The 19,807-nt window shown below is 35.9% G+C and overlaps 2 protein-coding genes across 3 annotated transcripts; both read right to left on the bottom strand.

Annotated features, from left to right (window-relative positions):
* Positions 1-130: 130 nt before the first annotated feature.
* On the bottom strand, positions 131-2,007 carry LOC148200308 (pentatricopeptide repeat-containing protein At5g47360-like). Of its 2 annotated transcripts, XM_088113470.1 has the most exons (2): positions 1,898-1,995; positions 131-1,801 (listed from the first exon to the last, which is right to left on the bottom strand). In XM_088113470.1, exon 2 carries the CDS (start codon positions 1,742-1,744, stop codon positions 395-397), a length of 1,350 nt encoding a protein of 449 aa, XP_087969596.1. In that variant the 5' UTR covers positions 1,745-1,801; positions 1,898-1,995; the 3' UTR covers positions 131-394. The 2 variants fall into 2 exon arrangements, with proteins under 2 accessions (XP_087969596.1, XP_087969595.1); XM_088113469.1 differs by having other exon boundaries at positions 131-2,007.
* Positions 2,008-3,162: 1,155 nt separating this feature from the next.
* Positions 3,163-17,166, bottom strand: LOC148200307 (phosphatidylinositol-3-phosphatase SAC1-like). The gene is made up of 16 exons (XM_088113468.1): positions 16,957-17,166; positions 16,667-16,871; positions 16,406-16,571; positions 16,110-16,332; positions 12,646-12,722; positions 10,250-10,437; positions 10,035-10,132; positions 9,453-9,586; positions 9,213-9,344; positions 6,607-6,991; positions 6,385-6,506; positions 6,190-6,300; positions 5,816-6,028; positions 4,529-4,708; positions 3,860-3,971; positions 3,163-3,555 (listed from the first exon to the last, which is right to left on the bottom strand). Exons 1-16 carry the CDS (start codon positions 17,074-17,076, stop codon positions 3,307-3,309), a joined length of 2,715 nt encoding a protein of 904 aa, XP_087969594.1. The 5' UTR covers positions 17,077-17,166; the 3' UTR covers positions 3,163-3,306.
* Positions 17,167-19,807: the final 2,641 nt, after the last annotated feature.

The following is a 19,807-nucleotide window of genomic DNA, read 5'->3' as shown; positions in this document are numbered from 1 at the left end:
GCCTTCCATGCAGAGAACAAGTGTTGGACTGATCAAACAGAGTGACGAATGCAACGAAAATAGGGATGGATGGATGAACGAATTCAGTGACTATGGTGCGGTGTGTGATGCGAATTGGATTAAAAAAGCATTTTGTATGAGGAAAATGGGCTTGCCAACTTATGATATTAAAAGGAATCTACAGGAGAATGGGTTTAGCATTCACAGATAAAGACAAGCATATTGTTTCTCAAGAATACACGGTCTCCTACAAGGGGAAGAAATGAACAAAGTACCAGCAGACTACATCACAGAAACCAATTCTTACTGTTGCTGTTATACAATGCAAACTTATGATATGACCAGAGGCAGCAGAGAACAATGGGCGTGACCTCCTTCATACGACCTTTTATCATCAAAGTCCCTTACGAATGCCAGTCAAATGATTCACAAGATCTTTTTCTCCAGATTCTATTAGGACATCGATTGCACCCTCTTTGTATGGAGATTGCAGCGGAACTGATTTTTTAAGCATTATCTTGGCCAGCTTTGTGGCCTCGGTCAGGTGGCTTCTTTGACAAAGGCCAAATAAAAGAATAGAATAAATATCAGAGTCAATGGCAGACAAACATCCCTTGTTCTCAATTGCTTCAAGCAAGTAGAATCCATCCAATACCCGGTCCTTCATACAGAGCTCCTTTAGCACAAGGCTAGATGCCAAAGTATCAGGTCTGACATCACCAGAAAGCATTTCCATGAAGAGTTTCATTGCTTCGTCCAGCTTTTTAATCCTTATCAATGAAATCACAAGTGAACTGCAACAATCACCATAAGAAACACCATGTTCCACCACAAACTTATCAATCAACTTGTAAGCTTCTCCTACACGACCCTCAACACAAAGGCTATCAACCAAAGTAAAAACAGTAACATGATTTGCATGGCACCCCGAAGCTTTCATTCTATCCAGAATATCCAATGCTTTCGTCCACTGACCTCTCTTACAGAAACTTTGAATCACAGATGTATAACTAACAACATTTGGACGGCAATCCCCACCTTTCTCCATTTCATCCAACAACTCCAATGCCATTTCCATAGATCCAGACCTACACAAGCCATTTAAAATGGCTGATAAAAGGACCAAATTGGTTGAACATCTATGTACTCTCATAACCTTAAGCAAAGAATAAGCATGCTCTGGGCGACCCACATCACATAATCCCTCCACTATTGCCATGTACGTAATAAGATCAGGGTAAAGACCGTTCAAACTCATCTCCCCGATCAACTTCTCAGCCGTTTCAATGTCGCCATTCTTGCAACATAGCCTAATAACCACATTATACATCACAGTGTCAGCACCGATGTTGAAACTCTGCTCCATCTTCCTCAACACCCACAATGCCACGTCAGCTAGTTGGGCTTCTTTGCACAGTTTCAGAACCTCCCTGAACATGTTGACATTGACTAAACACCCTTCGGCCTCATAAGACAGAACGAGATCACGAATAATTTGGGGATTTTGCTGAATCCCAAACAACTTGCAAGCTTTGCTGTACGTGTAAGCACTGTGCCTGTAGCCAGATTGAAATCCAGCCCAAACGAAAAATCTGACGCCCAATAGAGGTTGCTTGGGATGACAGGAATTGAGGACTTCAATGACACATTGAGAATCAAGTTTAGGCTTAACCTTGGACAATGAGTTCTCAACACTGCCATTGTTTTGGTGGAGATGGGTACAGAGGGTATCGACCATGCCCATTCGGTGGGTGGAGAAAGGAAGAGTTTTGAGTGCGTCGCAACGCGAGGAAAGCCGAAACTTTACAAATTGGGGCATAGGGTTAGTGGACGAGAAAGAAAAAGAAGAACGACGAAGGTTGCGTGAAACAGAAAAGGGTCTAATTGATTTGATTACCAGTGCCTGTGTATGTGAGGACGAGACTCCATCAGCCAAGAAATGAGTTGAGTTGGTTCCTTCCTCCTTCTCACACCGCTTCCAAATCCAATGGTTTTTTCAAACATCCTCTGGATCAAAAGATACTAAATATTTATTGTTTAGTTTGACAAAAATCTATAATTTTTTATTTATGTAAACAATTTAAAGTTTGATAAAGTATATATTATTTAGATAGTTTTTAGAAACTTTAATTTAAAAAATATAATTAAATTTTAGTGGACCAGGAATTATAAATGTTATCGACCGGTCCTCCCGATACATAAACCGAACGTTCACCCGGGTCGAGTATCGAGACCGAGCGTCCAAGGTATGATTTCTGGACAGATTCCTTACGATGCAATATATTCATGCATCACAGACCGCTGTCATATTACTGAGCGTCGGAGTGCTTTTGGCAGGTACAGACCGCCGGCTTGGAGTAGGAGCACGACCACCTGGAGTGCATAGGGAGAAACCCTTCCCAGTGCGTCCAACCCTCGGCCAAGAGATAACCGTCCGGTCTTGGCCCGGTCTTCTTCAGTTCATGGGATTCAGCAGTGTCCGTCCGCCTGGTCTTCGACAAACTTATGTGTTTTAACAGGATCCCTCCGGATACGATCGAAACAATAAACAATAGAGATATTTTCTCTCGGTCCAAGAGGAACTTCAACAAAGTCATATGAAATTGTTACGCTTTTCTACAAAAGTGTCTCTCCAAACCTCTCTGGAATCAATATTCTCGCCTCCGATTTATGTGGGATATCAAAATACCATTAGTTGTCCCACTTCAGGTAGAAGAAGCACAGCAAGTTTGTTATACTAATTTTACCAATTCTGGATGGTTCAAGAACTATTTGTCATGCTTCCTATTTATTTTGTTTTTTCCTTACTGTTCTGCTGTTTTGTCCTATTTAGTTAGATTATTTCCTATCTATCCAGTTACAAGAAAAATTCAGTCTATGCATGTATCATTGTATCCCACTTTAAAATAAGGGAAAACAACATAGAACATTTCATCCTTAATAGTTTCATTCATCCCTAAATATCCAAAATGTCTGAAAAAGCAAAACAATAGCACTTCAAAGCAAATTCATTAGAACCCATCTCTATATATTATAAGGATTAAAACAATTAGAATAAAATTATAAGAACTAAAACCTAAGTATAGTAAAAGTACCGGAACTAAACTTCAGTTTGAGTATGGAATAACCAAGGCAATCCTATGGAGAAAAAATGTGCTCAAATTTAAAAAAGAAAAATTAATTATATATATATATAAGGCCTGACCAAATGATAAGAAAACTGACAACGTCTTTTGTATAAGGAACTACGAGTTAAAATAGTACAGAAACAAATGTTCAAATTATACATGTCAAAATAATAACCCATCATATCCTTTGTAGTTTTTCTTCCCCAGTTAACCATCTTGTAAGCCAACTCGGATCATCGGCAAAGAATTTACAAGATCTGGGAATGATCCCAAGGTCCGCACCAACTTGGTCATACTCCTTTAGAGCTGCTTCCATTTCTGTCGCAACGCTAGTATCATTAACAATTTCATATGAACTCGTGCTTAAAGCATCTGCGTAGTGTTGCTCCCTCTCAGAGTCATTTTGGAAAAGTTCCAAGGCAGGTCCCTGCATGCATGCCAAGGATAAAGGCAGTAAAAACTACATTTTGGCAGCAAGCAGCAAACATGCATATCACATCCTAATAAAGATGCTATTTTATCTGCTTCATTTCATATTTATTTCTTTGTCATTTCTTATTAAAAATATAACATGCCAATCAACCCAGCATGTACTTAAACTAAAGGAGAGATTTGTACCTCTGACAGCGCTTTCTTTGAAGCAAGCAATGGTAAGTGTTTCATAAATAAGTCCAGATACAAAGTACTAGTTATGTGGGCATGTTTATATTTCTCACGGTTAAAGCACATACCTGACATAGCTCGGCATAATGTTTATATATCTCACTGCTTTCATCTTGATCGCCGAGGAGACTACCTCCATACCACCCATTCGCCTCATTTGCTGAGGTCATTGCAAGGTACCTACCAGATTAAAAAGTATAAAAAGAGCATCATCTGTAAACTGAACAAGCTAAAGGCATCAAGTGAGAACAAAGAATGTGGGACTGTCTACAGTGTTAATATGCCGGAAGAGACAACACTGGATTCCCAACCAATGAAGAATGGGATTTCAGGTAGTTATAAATACAGTAAATCCTAGACAAGCACTTCATAAATTTTTAAAAGAAATCCTTCATTCATTATAATTTAAACCAACTGTAGCATGGACTTACTTCTTAATTGTAGAAAATAAAAAAGTTTAGAATTATTCGTGGTCACTTAAAATATTAAGAGCACCAGCTCAACTTAACGGATCAAATTCAAATGCACCAAGCCTGTTCCCCATTATCAGCATGGCAGCTCTGTCTAGAGCTAAAAAAATCACAACGCACAATGTAAACATACAAATGAGTTTTATAGCGACCTACAGTGTAAACGTTAGCCAACAGAAAAATAATCAAATGGGATACTGATCATGAAAGGAAAAATGGAAGGTGCAATGAAGTCACACAAGGATAATGAACTTTTAAGATACATACCTTTGGAAAACATCCTCTTCATTCATATCACTGCCAGAAGAAAGCCAATTCAAGTCACAAAATCCATTAGCATGAGATCCTTCAACGTCAGTTTCATGAGAAGCTACTTTTGCAGCAGAGGAACCCTCTTCGTACTTTCTCTGGCCAAAAAGCCAATTCGGGCTTTTTAGCTGTATCTCACTGGGGATTAACAAACAATCATTGTCTCGACAAAATTACCTCAAGTTACTTAGATCACTGAATAGCTTTTGCATCTCACACTAGTCAGAAATTCTACCCACTATTTCCATACAAAATGATGTACATGGTTAGGGTGGAAGGAATGGCTTAAATGGCAACTAAGTTTAAACAGAAATTACATTCATCTAGAAATGGTGATTCTAATCTTACTTTCAAGAGAGATTGTCTTCTAAATAATCTACCAAAATTATCAAGCGGATTAATGGATTGCTTCTATTTGATGTTGTTTGACATCAGAGGGAGTTGATTGAAAGGAATCCAACTTTTTGCTGCTTGTGTTAGTTAGAATCTGAACTGAACATGCGGTGAATTATTCATTCATAATCACAAAATTTAATAGGCATTCATAAACCAATCAAACAAAACTATCTCAATTAGATTCCTGAGCATTGATAGAAAATTAGTTGAAGGGACAGAAGCTAAAAAGCACAGGACAATATGGCATGCGGACCAATTATGTCAGAGACCCAAAAAGTAGAAGAAGAAACAGGGAAAATGAGAGAATATATGGATTATTTCAAAAATGAAACAGAAAATACAGTAGGATGGTGATTTCTACTGCCGCATCCTCTAGACAAGTTAGCACCTTCAAGCCATAACAGAATTCCACAATATATTTTCGTATCCTCTCTTCTCATTCTCCTCCCCTTTATATTCCCACTACTTCTCACTCCTCAACTAATTTTGTTACACCCTTTGCCACATCAGCATTTTTATTCACACCCTTGTTTCTCCTCTCCTGCACTCTCCAAATCCCGGGCCTAGTTTCAAAATGTAAGCCCACATTTCCAGTCCTAACAAATTATTTTTGAAATGATAAAACCGGTCAAGTAAGTACTAAGAAGCGGGGAGAGACAAAATCAGCTACTTTTGTCTTATAATAAGAACCAAAGCTACAGGAACTGGTCTTTAAGTGGAATGGCAAGAAAATTTCTAATATTTACATATGCATGTCAGAAAATCACGAGAAAAGGGAAGCAGTCTATAAAAAGTACAATAAACAAGAAATAAAATCATTAAACAGCAACTCAGAATAAGAGAAATTACGCTGCATCAGGTGCCACTCCACTGTTTCCAGAACTCCCACCTGGTCTTTGATCAGGTTCAGAGCATAGTCTTACATTTTTAATTGTACTACAGGTCTTCTCAATTAACTTGTCAAACGATGTCAACTTTATCCGTAAAAAGTCTTCTCTGCAAGCGGGTATTGGGGTGAATACTATTCCACCACTTTCAGAAGGCTTAGGATTCGGTTCAGAACTGAAAAATTCAGGAAGAAAATATGAACTGATAGGGAAAATAAACAATAGAAACTGTATTTACATACAAAAGAAATGAGAAAATCAATTCTAAATATCATAGAAGCATGTGCATGTCACTAATGGATTTTAATATCAGCCAATTTAACTAGGATGACTCACCACTTCTCAGGAATTAGATCATCCCCAACCCCAGATACATGGAGATAATAATCTGAATCCAGCTCCCACAGAGCAGGTTTCCCTTCATGTGGTTGGAAGTAACCTAAAAATCTGGAAAAAGAACAATATATTAAATATTTAAAATATTAATTATTTATTCAACACTAGATTAACCAAGGGACAGAGGAATAATACAAGTTTATTGCATCTTGCTTTTCACCATCTGTGTAAGCATTGCTATAATATCGTTTTATGGACTTCAAAAACTCTCTTGATTGTGTTGTTGCTTTCCACTTTCCCTGCCTCTCCGGAAACACCTGTCATTCACCAAAATATACACACATGTATTATAGCAAACAGCAGAAGAAGACGGAGACTAGATATTTGTGAAGGAGAATCTCATAAAATATGTCATACAGTATTGTGAGCTGCTGAACCACCATACTGCTGAGCAAGAGCATCCCCCATGCTTTGATACATATCCATTAGAGCTGCAGCGATACTACTATCAGGATCCACTTTGGGCACATCACTCAAACCCATTGCATGGAGCTGGCGTCCTAAAGCTTGAAGACCATATGCATACTGGGCAACATTTGTACGGTCCAAGCAGTCAATGCAGTTGGTACGAAGAACTCCACTCTGAAAATGTGGTGCATCACTACTAAAATTATCTTTTTTATTCTGATGGTTAGTGTCAGTCTCTTTGTCTCGGTTAACCACAGAGTTTATCATTTCATTACTGTTCCCAATCCTCACAATATCACCAGAACTAGCTCTCAGATCTCTCAGTGAAGCATCCCTAACAAAATAAAGAATTAGTTGAAAACATAAATAGAACTTCCATTCTCTAAAGCAACATGTTGCACTTTTACAATTATGATAAAATAAAACTGCAGTAGCATTCTGTTGGGCTGTCAGCCCAGTACACAGACAAACCCAGCCAATGATTGATATTCTTAGTAATAGGTTTGAGCTGTTAGTTCTACGGTTCCGTTTGTTGTTTGGTCCTAGGCCACACTTCACGTGATAAGGAATCTTCAAGTGGTACAAATTTGAGAATAAATTCTCTTCAAGAAAGAGGGTATGATAAAGTATTATCTCCTAAACATATATGAGAAGAACTTGAGGAAGAACATTTGTCATTCAAAGGATCTATGACAAGGTAAAAGATAACACGTCTCCATGAAACTTATAATATTCCATGAAGGAGGAAAATAAAGAACATGAAGATCATGAACACAATTATAGAATAATTTAAGAAATTAAATAAGTTTTAATTTTATTTTAATTTTACAAAATGTTAAATTTGTTGGGCGACCCAATCAGTGTTTGCTAGGCGAGTGGGCCTCGCTAAGTGAAAGTGAAAGTTTGCGTCTGTAATTCTCATTTTCTGTTATTTTTGTGTTGTGGGCGTTATTTTAGGATTTCGAGGTAATAGAGATACTAAAAGTTGATGTAAACACTAGAGTCATATTATATGCATTTGTATTTTTTGAGAGAAGTTTATGTTCGTTCTTATATTAGAACTTTAATTCTTATCAAAGACTAAGATTTTTGTGGCGAATCTTCACTTAACTTATCAATCTGCTAGACTATGGCATTCCCATTTCTCTCTTGTTCCACATTCTTTATTCCCCATACTTTTTCCTAAACAAGATCGTATCATTGGGTATTAGAGCAAGGTTCTGGTTTGAATTTTTTTTCTTAGTTACTATTGTAATTAGAGAAGACATCTTTAGAATCTTCCTAATTAGGGAAAATAGATGTATAATCTTCTATTTTATTTTGTTTCCTTAGTTTTCCTATTTCTCTTTTTAGGAGAATTAGATTGTTATAAATAAAAGATATGAAAATGTATTTAAATGATTAAGAATAATAAAATCAGTCCTATTTTCTACTTGGTGTCAGAGTTCTGATCTTGGAGCTCCATCCTGCTGCACAAGTCGCGCCGCTGCCGCTGTCCGACTACCGCCGTCGCCGGTTGGGGTCGTTGATAGGGCAGAAAGATGCGCCCAACACCGACGACCACAACGTCGGACGTTGCTCCAGGAGAGAAGCCGCCACTCGCCGCCACCGTCGTCGGCGCGTATAGCCCACGCACCCACCTCCGGTGAAACTCACTTACCGCCACCGCCACAAAACAGAGTCGTCAAAGCCTCCTGAGTCTGTTCCTAGGGTCGGTGACGACCCGTTTGGCCTATATTTGAGTAGATCTGAGTTTTAAGTTCTGCTCCTTTTTTCTTTTGTGTGACCCACACGCTGTCATTGTCTCAGAAAAGGTCACCGGAGCCTCCTGGGCTTTGAAGTAAAAAATGAAAGAAGCAAGGTATGCCTCCTGAAGAAAGCATTGTATGGGCTTAAGCAATCCACTAGAGCATGGTTTAGAAGATTTACAAAAGCAATGGTTTCCTTGGGATACTAACAAAGCCAAGGAGATCACACTTTATAACAAAGCCAAGGAGATCACACTTTATTCATAAAGCACTCTTCTACAAGTAAACTCACTCTATTGTTTGTCAATGTAAATGATATGATTATTGTAGGAGATGATGAAATAGAAAAATTGGCACTAAAAGATAAATTGGCAGCTCAATTTGAAATGAAAGACCTAGGAAAACTCAAATATTTTCTTGGAATAGAGGTTGCCTACTCCCAAAACCGATATGAATTTATTCAAAACAAGAAAGGATATGAATTTATTCAAAAAGTTCATGATTTTCATGGAGACTTCTAGTTCTATGTTTCTTAATTCTGGAAAGAGCATATATTAACAGTGAAGGCTATAGAGCAGCAGGTGGTCAAACCTCAAAGCAGATGTATGAGGTGGAAAAGGTAACAGGACCCTGCATTTTTTTCCTATCTTTGCTATTTTATGGAAAACAAAAGGGCTTGGTTAGATAATACTGGATAGTAAAAAATGTAATTCCATGTTAAGAGTTACAATTCGAAAAAAAATATGTAAAAAAACAAGAAAAACACTGTATTGAATGTCAAGTAACAATTTCAATGATAGATCATACCTTCCTGTGCTAGTTCGATTACTCTTGTTGGCCCTCTTTATTATACTGGGTTTACCACTGTAGTAAAAACCAGTTAAATCAAGCGCTTCACTTGCTACAGCTCCTAAAACTGCTAAAACATTGGCCGACTTGCTTTGAAAAGGCACAAAAGAATATAGAATAGTCACATATATGTTTGAAATGCAGGAAAAGTAAAAGACCACCACTGTGAGACTAAGAGATAAAGCACAGTAGGCTTACCTTTTTGCAAATTTGTGAAAGTCCCAGTGAATAAATCTAAGATGGTTCTCTACTGGTAGAATTTGGTTAAGATAACCAACAGCACTTGCAAATTCACGTCTCAGCATCATTTCTCGAGGCCTTTTCTCAACTGTCTGCATTTCATCTTTTAAATGAGCTACAAGAAACTATAAAATATTTTCTATTTTACAAAAGACGCAATTCATTAATGCAAACACATGTAACAAAGAACCATATTCGGTAGAGGATTCAGAGCTAAAGACAGTAGGGAAAAAATTCTAGCATGCTTGGCACTGTTAGCAGTGTGTTAGGCGTTTCTTTTACATCTTTATTCATTTGCAATTTGCACTTATGATTTGATATGATGAATGAAAAGAACTTGCTAGATTGAAATTCAAATTTCAAATGGGAAGTCATTTGGTAGAAGCACGAAACATGGACAGAAATCAATTTTCACTACAAGAATCACGATGCAAATAGATGTAGGTCCCTTGCTAAAAGAAAAAAAGAATCAATTAACAAGTACGTAGATATTTACTAACTTTTTCCGCACTAACTAACTATTTTTATTTGACGAATTACCTTAATCAGATTCAGAACAATAATTGGATTGCCATATCTCTTAGCAAGGTCTTCAAAATGCAATTTAGTTGCTTCGTATGTCGGATCATACCTCTGCACTGGAAGTCAAAAAGGAAAAAAAGAACAAAAAAACAGAGAATTTCCTGCGTTATAGTTTATAACAGCATGAAATTGAACAATGAACAAGATAAATATTAATCTCAACTATTTCGTACAAATTATGTCAGGCTTAGGGCTAAATCTTGATGCTTCTTGTGACCAAAAAAGTGGTATTGATCCACGCATTTGCACAACTGAACTCATTTTCCCCTTGCAAGAGCCAGCTTCTTCATCAAGGACAATCTGCTCTGTCTCAACATCATTAGCAACCCTCCCCCGATCATTAACACCCCTTTTCAAGTAACTGCAGAAAATTTTCATTACAGAGAAAATTAGTTTAACCATTACTGTTATAGCCACATAGACACATTGTAAAACCAAACATCAGCTCAAAATACATATAACTCATGATATCAAAGAATATTTCCATGTTTAATTCATATATATTCCAATCAAACCAACACAAACTCGTAAAATTGTAGAGAACAAGCATCAACAAATGTTTAACCAATTGTGTACTATGAACTCTGCTCTAACTATAATAACCACAAAATCAAAACTTTGGCTCAGGAACCACTGTAAAATCTAATATAAACAATCCTATGTAATAAAACAATTGCAAGAAATGAAAATAGGATAAAAAATCATAGTTCTAGGGAAAATTATTTAGAAGAGTAGAAGTTTCCCTTGCAAAAAAATAATGATAGATAAGTCTAGGAAAAACAATCCAGGGCAACAAAACTCATTACATAAGAGAAATATGGTACTAATCATTCCATCAAATTGCACCAAACGATGCAAAGCCTATAATTAGTCAAATATACAACATACATACGACTATCATCACAGCTTAAACAATTGAAAAACCATATTTCACCAAGCTCAAAAAAAGAGAACTTGAAAAATAGAGGAATGATAAGCTGAATTAGGCAAGAATCACAATAAAATGCTCCCAAATCTACCTAACTAATTTAAGACTGAATGCATAAGGACAGATCACGAAGTTAAATTCTTTACTTAGAATGTGTAAAGCTAGACCTCTTTTGCAAATGCAGACCACTGAGAAGTTAGGTGAACAAGTTGAAAACAACAGGCTACCAAAAAAACAAATTCAAAACTAAGAATGAAACCTAGGTGTACAAAAAGGAGAATAAGGAACACAATAATAATAGTTCCCTAATCATTTTCGAATCACATTTACCCCACATGGAAGATGTTGAGATCATTTTTTAGAGAAATGAATTCATTTCATTTCTATACCTAATCAGCATAAACACGGGACAAATAAAGACGTAAAAAATGTTCCCTTAAAGCAGAGTTATGATCATCAGATCTAGGTAATGGAAAGGACATGAGAAAAGAAAACAATTGGATAATGTGTATCATCAATGTGGAATGAGAAGAAAAATAAAGCATGCATGAATTCAAACATCGGAGACATGACTGAGTTGGCATAGTCAAACACGGATATCTCAGAATAAACTAAAAGTGCAGAACAGTTAAATGGGAGAGGGACACACATGGTCAGAAACTAGAGCAAAGAATCATAACCAGCTTTTACTCTACCACATTTCACTTAGTGATAATTCACACGACTCTCCATTGTTAGAACCCTTAACCAGTCAAAACCCTCCACAGATAGCCCTTTCAAATACATTGACAACCAACTTTGATACCAATTTATACATCCAAGCACTTGGTAAATCCACCCTCAAAAGCTAGCTATTAAGGAAACGAACGGAGTATCTCATATTGCTTAATGTAGGACTTAGGCGCCCCATAAAAAAGTATAGTTCCGTACATCTTGAAACAATAGAAATTTAGAATATTCTTCCTCGTTTAAAATTATACCAAAAAAGCAATTTATAAAATGGTCTAGCATGGTCTCTAATGAGTATTTTCTCATTGTGGAAGGAACTGCAACCATCATCCATCCAATCAACCACTGTTGCTTTGCAGTTGACTAGTCATTCAAACTGTTAAACTATAGGAAAGAGAGAGACATTTAGTTGAAACGTGTTTATGAGACAACACAAGTGTTTTATTTGTATTAAGAAAACGAAAACAGGACAATAAATAAATAGAAGAGCTTTGACATCCTCTAATAACAAAGATATGAAATTGGAATAAAAATGTCCCTAATAATACATATATAATCCAATTTTTCCTTATTATAAAGGATTTGTACTTTATTTCTATAATTATAAAATAATCCTTACAGAAAATTGCTTTAGAAAAAAGTTGACTAGTTGGGAAATTTTACAATGTACTAGATAGTTCTACCATTAATCATCACAGAGAAAGAGAAGAAGAATATTATATTAATATATAATTTGAAAAAAAATCATATATAGCTAGAAATTTAACAAAACACTTCTAAGGATGAAATTAAAATATAATCACAAAAACACAGAGAACACTTATCTAATTTAAATTATCATAGTGATTCATGACATTTGAATCAACTGTGAAATAAGAAAAACATGAATAAAATATAAAAATAAGAGCTTACCGTGTCCCTGCAAAATGTCTAGATCGTCTAGAAATCAGGGAAACACTGAAGTCTCTTCCAAAAATTGATAGACGACTCTGCAATTTTTTAGAACCACAATTCAAATTATACAATAACAATTGTTGTGAATAGTTAAACTAATTGACAAAACAACAAAATAACGTAATAAAAGTGGGTAAAGGCGATGGAGGATAAATAAGGATCGCAAATAAACCACACCCATAGATATTGTTCAAATCTATCCAATTTTGACAGGGAATCCTCGTATTGAACCTGACGGTATGTGCATATTTGTCTTGTCCCAATCTCCATACCCATTTTATATTACTAAACCACACTTCGTTATTAGGTAACCTAAAAATCTTATTTTCATTGTTCTCTTTGATCCTTTGTTTTGTTTCATTTGAAGAACTCTTCTTTCGCTACACAATCTTTCATTTTCTCTCTCAATTGTTCAACTCGTTCAATGTCCACTAAGTTCACTAGATTCAAAAGGTATTTTCCCTCTATCACAACCTCAAGTAACAATTGTTTTCCTTTGTGTGGTTTTGATCAAACGATGTATTACATTTTAGGAAATGTAAACCTCAATTTCATCAAATTAAATCATTTCTAGGGCACACATTTGATAGTTTTTTACTTGTTTTTTAATTATGAAGTGAAAATGTTCAAGTCTCAATTTCAATGGTGTAAACTCTTAGTTTATTAGGCAACTTCAAACACTTATATCTTTTCTCTTTAGTTCTTAGTTTTGTTTCATTTTAAGAACCCTTATTTTGCTTCACAATTTTTCATTCTCTTTCTCAATGGTTCACTTAACATTTGCAAAAGAAATAGATGTTGTAATTTCCCTTAAATTTCAGTTATGTGTTTTTTTTACTCTTTTCTACAATTACTTCACATTTATGCAATTGTTATTTGGTAATCTATTTTAAGATTTATGCAATTATCATTTCTTCCTTGACATTGGACATTGAAGAAAATAAAATGTGTCCCCCTAACATTAAATCCTTGACAATATCATGGCCCCCTTGATGTGACTTCTTTTTTGTAAAAATTTTTTTTAGTAAATATTTGAGATACTACAAGAGTCGATATGAACGTGGATATGAGTATACCCGTTCCTCAACAAGGACAGAGATGAGACACAAGATTCTTACATGACAAGAATGAATACATTCAAACCCGATCCTTAAGCACAATTGTAAGTATTAAGTCCAGATCTGAATAAGCAGAGACTACACAACCATGTGGACTGATTATATTTCCAACACGCAACAAATTATTGAAATGAAACACTCAAATAGCTCTTATAAGCCATAGAAGATCATTTCAATCAAAAGTCGTGATTGAATGAAGTCTGAACAAAATTTCCGAACAGTTGCTGCATTATTGATGATTTCCGTTTCCTTTTTGATTTGCTCTTCTTGAAACATATATTATAATATTAGTACTTTATTTTATCTTTAATGGAATTCATATTTGAGTCTAAAATTAAAATCACTCTTATATTTGTATGAAAGTGGATACGAAATGGATTTACAAGACAACACCATAATGAATCTAAAGATAGAATCATGTTATGAATTGAATGACAAACATAGTCTCGAAAGTCAAGGGCCTCTTCGTTACTTTCTATGCATCTTACTCATTGAAAACTACTCATAAGAAATGACTTCAAAATGATTTTGAAAACCATTATTACTTAAAAATATATTACAGTGGATTAGTTTAAAAGTTTTAAAGCAACAAAACATCTTTGGATAACAAGTTTTATGACAATTCTCATTTCTTCCCATTACCACCAACCAGATGCCTGTCTCATCAATCAATAAAATATACTGTTTTCAGCCCTCACTGTTATCCAGTACTTGGCAATCATTATTGCATTAAGTTAAAAAAAATACAGGATCCAGAAATACAGTACTAATGTTTTACTTTGCATGGTCAATTGGATTTGAGGACCAATTAGCAACTGGCTAGAGAGGTAATGGAGTTGCACAGGTTCGTAATCTTTTTCTAAATTATAAAAAGTTGCATGTTATATGAGCATGAGAAATTTTAGAATTGTGGATACATTTACTCAAAGCTAATATGAGACATAACTTTCATTGTGATTAATGGATGTGACTTGATATTTCATAAATTTAGCACTTACAGTCTAACCAAGTGAGATAGTAGATAGTGATTTGATATTCAAAATTATCAGTTTTTTTGCATTGTTTTTCATACAATTATTTTGCTTCAATCTCTTTAATTTCATGATCACATATTTTGTGCGAGGAAAGAATCAAGACATTGATTTTTTGAATTATAATCACTTAGCTAAAATGGCCAACCTATCATGTATCATTATCCTTTGTTACCCAATTGAACCAAACAGAAAGATTTTGTTTTGGAACCTTTGAGCCTAATGAAAAACAAATGCTTTCCACACCTTAGAGTGTTTATCACACCCACCAAAAAGAGGAAAATATTGGGTATCTAAAGCAATAACCTGCCTAGTTCATATATATATATATATATATATATATATATATATATATATATATATATAATAAAAATTGTTCAAAATAATTTCAAAGAAAATAAAAGCTAGTTAGGAGTTTGAAATATATGTGTGTGTGTGTGCTTCTGCATCTATGTGTGTTTATGAAGTAAGAACACAAATGCTCTCTTGTTTCCCCAAGTGGTGTAAAACCATGTTATTTGTTAGTAAGGCCTTATTACAAGTCAAGAAAGACCTTAGTGATCCTTCCACACATTTTTTATTATGTTTTCATGACAGATGAAGAGCATGCATCTAGAATAATCCGTGCAAAAAGACCCTTTGCATAAGGCCTCCAGTTATTGAGGGCCTCTAGATTTTAGAAACCCACAAATTTGTGCTAGCCTGTTATTTCTTTTGCCTTCTAGATACAAAGGGGTTCAGCTTTCATGCCTCCAAAACCTTTATGACAACCTCTATAAAGGGCAAATTTGTTTTGTGCATTTTTAATGCTGACTTGAGTGGAACACTCACCTGATGCATTTCAAATGAGGAAAACAAATTATAAAAGGTGTTTATTTCTACGAGTAATTAGCCATAATTATTAATTTCTATAGAAGAAATTTGGGGCCAATACTTCTAAAAAATTATCTTTTATATTTCTAAAATCATAAATGTATTTATTTTCTTTTTCTTTTTTCTTGTTTGAGGAGACAACCAAAGTTCTAAGTTTGGGGTGTTTCTATATATTTTTGTGAGTATTGAAGCTAACCACTTGTTATTCTATCCCGAGTTCCAGTAATAGTGAAGTTAAGACATTTTTCATCTTGCTCTATCAGCAGGAATACTATAAATAATTGTAAATTTACCATGGATCTTTAATGAAAATGCATGCTTCAAAGAAGAGCAAGTAGGCTTTCATTTAACAAGAAACGAACTATAATGAATGACGGACGGCAGAAAGGAAGTAACGTACCTGCCTAAAATGACCATGAACTAAAGCTATGGTCCAAATAGTGTTATTGCATCTTGACCTGATTGCTTGTGTCAAATATGTATTCCAAACAAATATATTATCATACGACATCCCTCCGTCTTCGCTAGGAGAAACGTTCTTTTGCAAACTTTGCATTATAGGGTAAGTGTAACTATAGAAAAAATCCTTGGTCAAATCGACACTAGACAAAAGCTTTTTGTACCTGCAGTGAGACGTGGTGATGGTAAGAAACTGATGTTGTTAGATGTGGTAAACGTTTTGGAAGGGTTATCTACCTGAGCTCAGTCTTAGAGTGAGCTAAATCAGATTGGATTGAAACATGTGGAATGGTTATCAATTGGCTCTCCTTGATGCTATAGATTGCATGGCCACATATAGCACCAATCTGTCTACGTTTAGTAACGAGAATCAAGTAGTAAGACTCGAGAAACTTGATGCAGCCTTGAAATGATAGAGAAATTGGTTGAGATATATATAGTACACATGTATATACACATGATGAGAGAGAAAGAGAGAAGAGAGAGAGAGGTACTAACCAGCAATTCCGAAAACCTTAGCGACGAAAGTGAGGCCGCCAGTGGCTCTGTTACCCTCAGCAATCCGCTGAAGCAAGCTCTTGATCTCCTGGGGTGAATACAGGACGGGGTCTTGGCTGATATTCAGATCCGACGGCTCTGATCGATCGATTTTCAACACTCGGAAGAACCTCTTGCTCCGATCACTTCCGATCAGGTAGAACCTCTGCGATTGCGATTGCAATTTCAAAATAGGTTAATTTAATCGGTTGTGTAAAAGATTATTGCGTGACGAATGAATGGATAATTACCGCTCTGGTTTCGTAGAGTCTGAACTTCTCGAGGGCGTAAGAGTCCGGGTCCAGTTCGGGATCGTTGGAAGGGTGAACCTTTGCAGAGGCAGTGACAGGGGTTGATCCCGATTTCCCCATCTAGTCTCTTCTATTGTCTTCTATTCTCTATCTATTTCACTCCCAATTTTCATTGTCGCACTCGTCCCCTATCCCATTTCATCTTTCTCCTTTCAACTTTAAATACCCTTCTGCTACCATTCCTGCGGATTATCCCAAATAATCCTAAATCATTACAATAATAATAAATAATACAAATAAATTGTATATATTTATAAGGTTGTTCGTTTGGAGTGATTTGCGAGAGATGATTTGAATGGATTTGTGTGGATTTGAAAGTAATTTTTTTGTTGTTTTTTTGAGTGGATTTGTGAGTAATTGAGAGTGGATTTAGAAGTAAAGTTTGTGAGAATTAGTGTAGAATTTGATTGATGTGATAGATTTTAAAAATTAGTTTAATTGATAGAAATTAAAGATTATCAAAATGCCCCTAGTTATAAAAGTAATATAAAATATTATTTATAAATGTTATATTTAATTGTAAAAATGTTTATAAAGAAAAAAAAATTATGAATAATTTATAAAATCAAAAAATATAATATACCTAATTTTATTAATATCAAAATAATTATAAAAAAAACTTGAAAAAAAAAAAATAGGAAATCGCGTAACCTGTTACGCGAACGCGTAACCGGTTACGCGAACTCGTAACCTGTTACGCGAACAAGTAACCGGTTACACGTTTCCACCAATCTCGTGTGTTTCTTAACCGAGGGCACACACAATATTTCGCTCACAATCCGCGCAAATCTCTTCACAACCGCGGGTGACTGAACAATGCAACCATCTCGCATTTCATCGCAAATCCGTCTGTGCATTTCAGTCCAACCGAACGCATAACGAGCTTAATTCCTCGCTCGCAAAACTGTGTGAACAGTTAAATCGCTTCAAACGAACACACCCTAAGTGTCAACTATAATTGTTTATTGTTTCGACCGGATCCGGAGGGATCCTGCTAAAACACATAAGTTTGTCGAAGACCGGGCGGACGGACACTGCTGAATCCCACGAACTGAAGAAGACCGGGCCAAGACCGGACGGACGGTTACCTCTTGGCCGAGGGTTGGACGCACTGGGAAGGGTTTCTCCCTATGCACTCCAGGTGGTCGTCCTCCTACTCCAAGCCGGGCGGTCTGTACCTGCCAAAGGCACTCCGACGCTCAGTAATATGACAGCAGTCTGTGATGCATGAATATATTGCATCGTAAGGAATCTGTCCAGAAATCATACCTTGGACGCTCGGTCTCGGTGCTCGATGTAACAACCCAAAAAAAAAATCACCCTAAAACAAATAAATTTTTCAAAAACTTAAATGTTGTAATAATACATAACAACCCGAGCATAAACTAAAATCTATACATCAGTCTTAAGCTCAAACGCAACAGCAAAGATAACCTTGAATCCTTCTAATTCGATCTTCCATCTCTTCCTCCATTAGCACAGGATTACGTGACAATCCTTCAACTGCTCCCGTATAACATCACACATTATACGATCATCGCATTCACATGCACAAACAAGCAAAGTAAGGGTGAGCTAACCTAAAACACATCATTTATAAAACATGCATAGTTATTTCAATACAAATATCATATAATAATTAAGTCCGACATCCTCAAACCAACGTACCACAATTCCTGTTGGACACTCATTCCAAAGTACCTAATAATCAACCTAATACACAATAAACTCTCATCCGGATGATACGTTGATGAGCAAATCAACGGAAGGTGCCCCACTTGTGATTTCATTCTTAGTCTCCTCAATATGTCCACAATCAACCACAGATCAAGACATCCTACTACAGTACCCTCAACCTCAATACATACCCATATATCATAACATTACTGAATCAAACGATAAAACAACGAACTTATATTACATCGGATACTGTTTACACGAACATTAGGATTGATCACTTAAGCTAGAAACTGAGCATCAAACGCTATTATACCGAATATCGTTAGGTCGAATACCAAAAGATCAAACGCTAATTAAGATCAAGTACATAGACTTCACGTTAAGACAGTGTACTCTACTAAAACAATTACTATTATTTCAAACACTATTTGAACGATTGCTCAAAGATCAAATCTCGCACACCACAGATTAAGTACCATTCGGACGAACACTTAATTGATCACTTTACTGAATTTAATTCTATCTGAGAGTAACCTCATCGAGACCGGATGTTCCCTACGTACAACCACTAACTATTAATGATCTTTACCCGAGACAGGCATCATCCGACCCGAGCACTACCTATGAATGATCATTTCCTGAATCATGTATCATCACGACTAATCACTATTTATCAATCGATCGATACTTCAACGACTATGAAAGCTGGTCACTCCCTATAAATGATTACAACCTCAGAGCAACATCACCAATAAAGATCATTCCCTAAGAACCATCGCTACTAGACAAAACACTATAATAAGGAACGCTTGAGTCTGGGTTAAACGCCTAGAGTACTCTGCTGAACACCTCAGTATTGACCGAACGTAATCAACTAAACCTCAGGTTACCAAATTAAGATCGGACGCTAGCTACCTCAGATTCACTAACATCAAGATCAACTGTTATCTAATAACGCTCGCTACCTGAAAATAAATAACACCAAGACCGAACGTCACTAGTAAGAACGCTCGTTACTACCTATAGACCCAACAAGTTTTACTCCCCGTCTCTTTCGCAGAAGTATTCCAAATCCAACTTTATCTACATTACCATCTCTCTCGTATCCGTA

The sequence above is a fragment of the Vigna umbellata genome, chromosome 4 (assembly GCF_029865625.1).
Source record: "Vigna umbellata cultivar VRB3 chromosome 4, Vumbellata_1.0, whole genome shotgun sequence".
Taxonomy (NCBI): domain Eukaryota; kingdom Viridiplantae; phylum Streptophyta; class Magnoliopsida; order Fabales; family Fabaceae; genus Vigna; species Vigna umbellata.
Note: the sequence above shows the minus strand (reverse complement) of the source record. Positions and strands in the feature narration are given on the sequence as shown.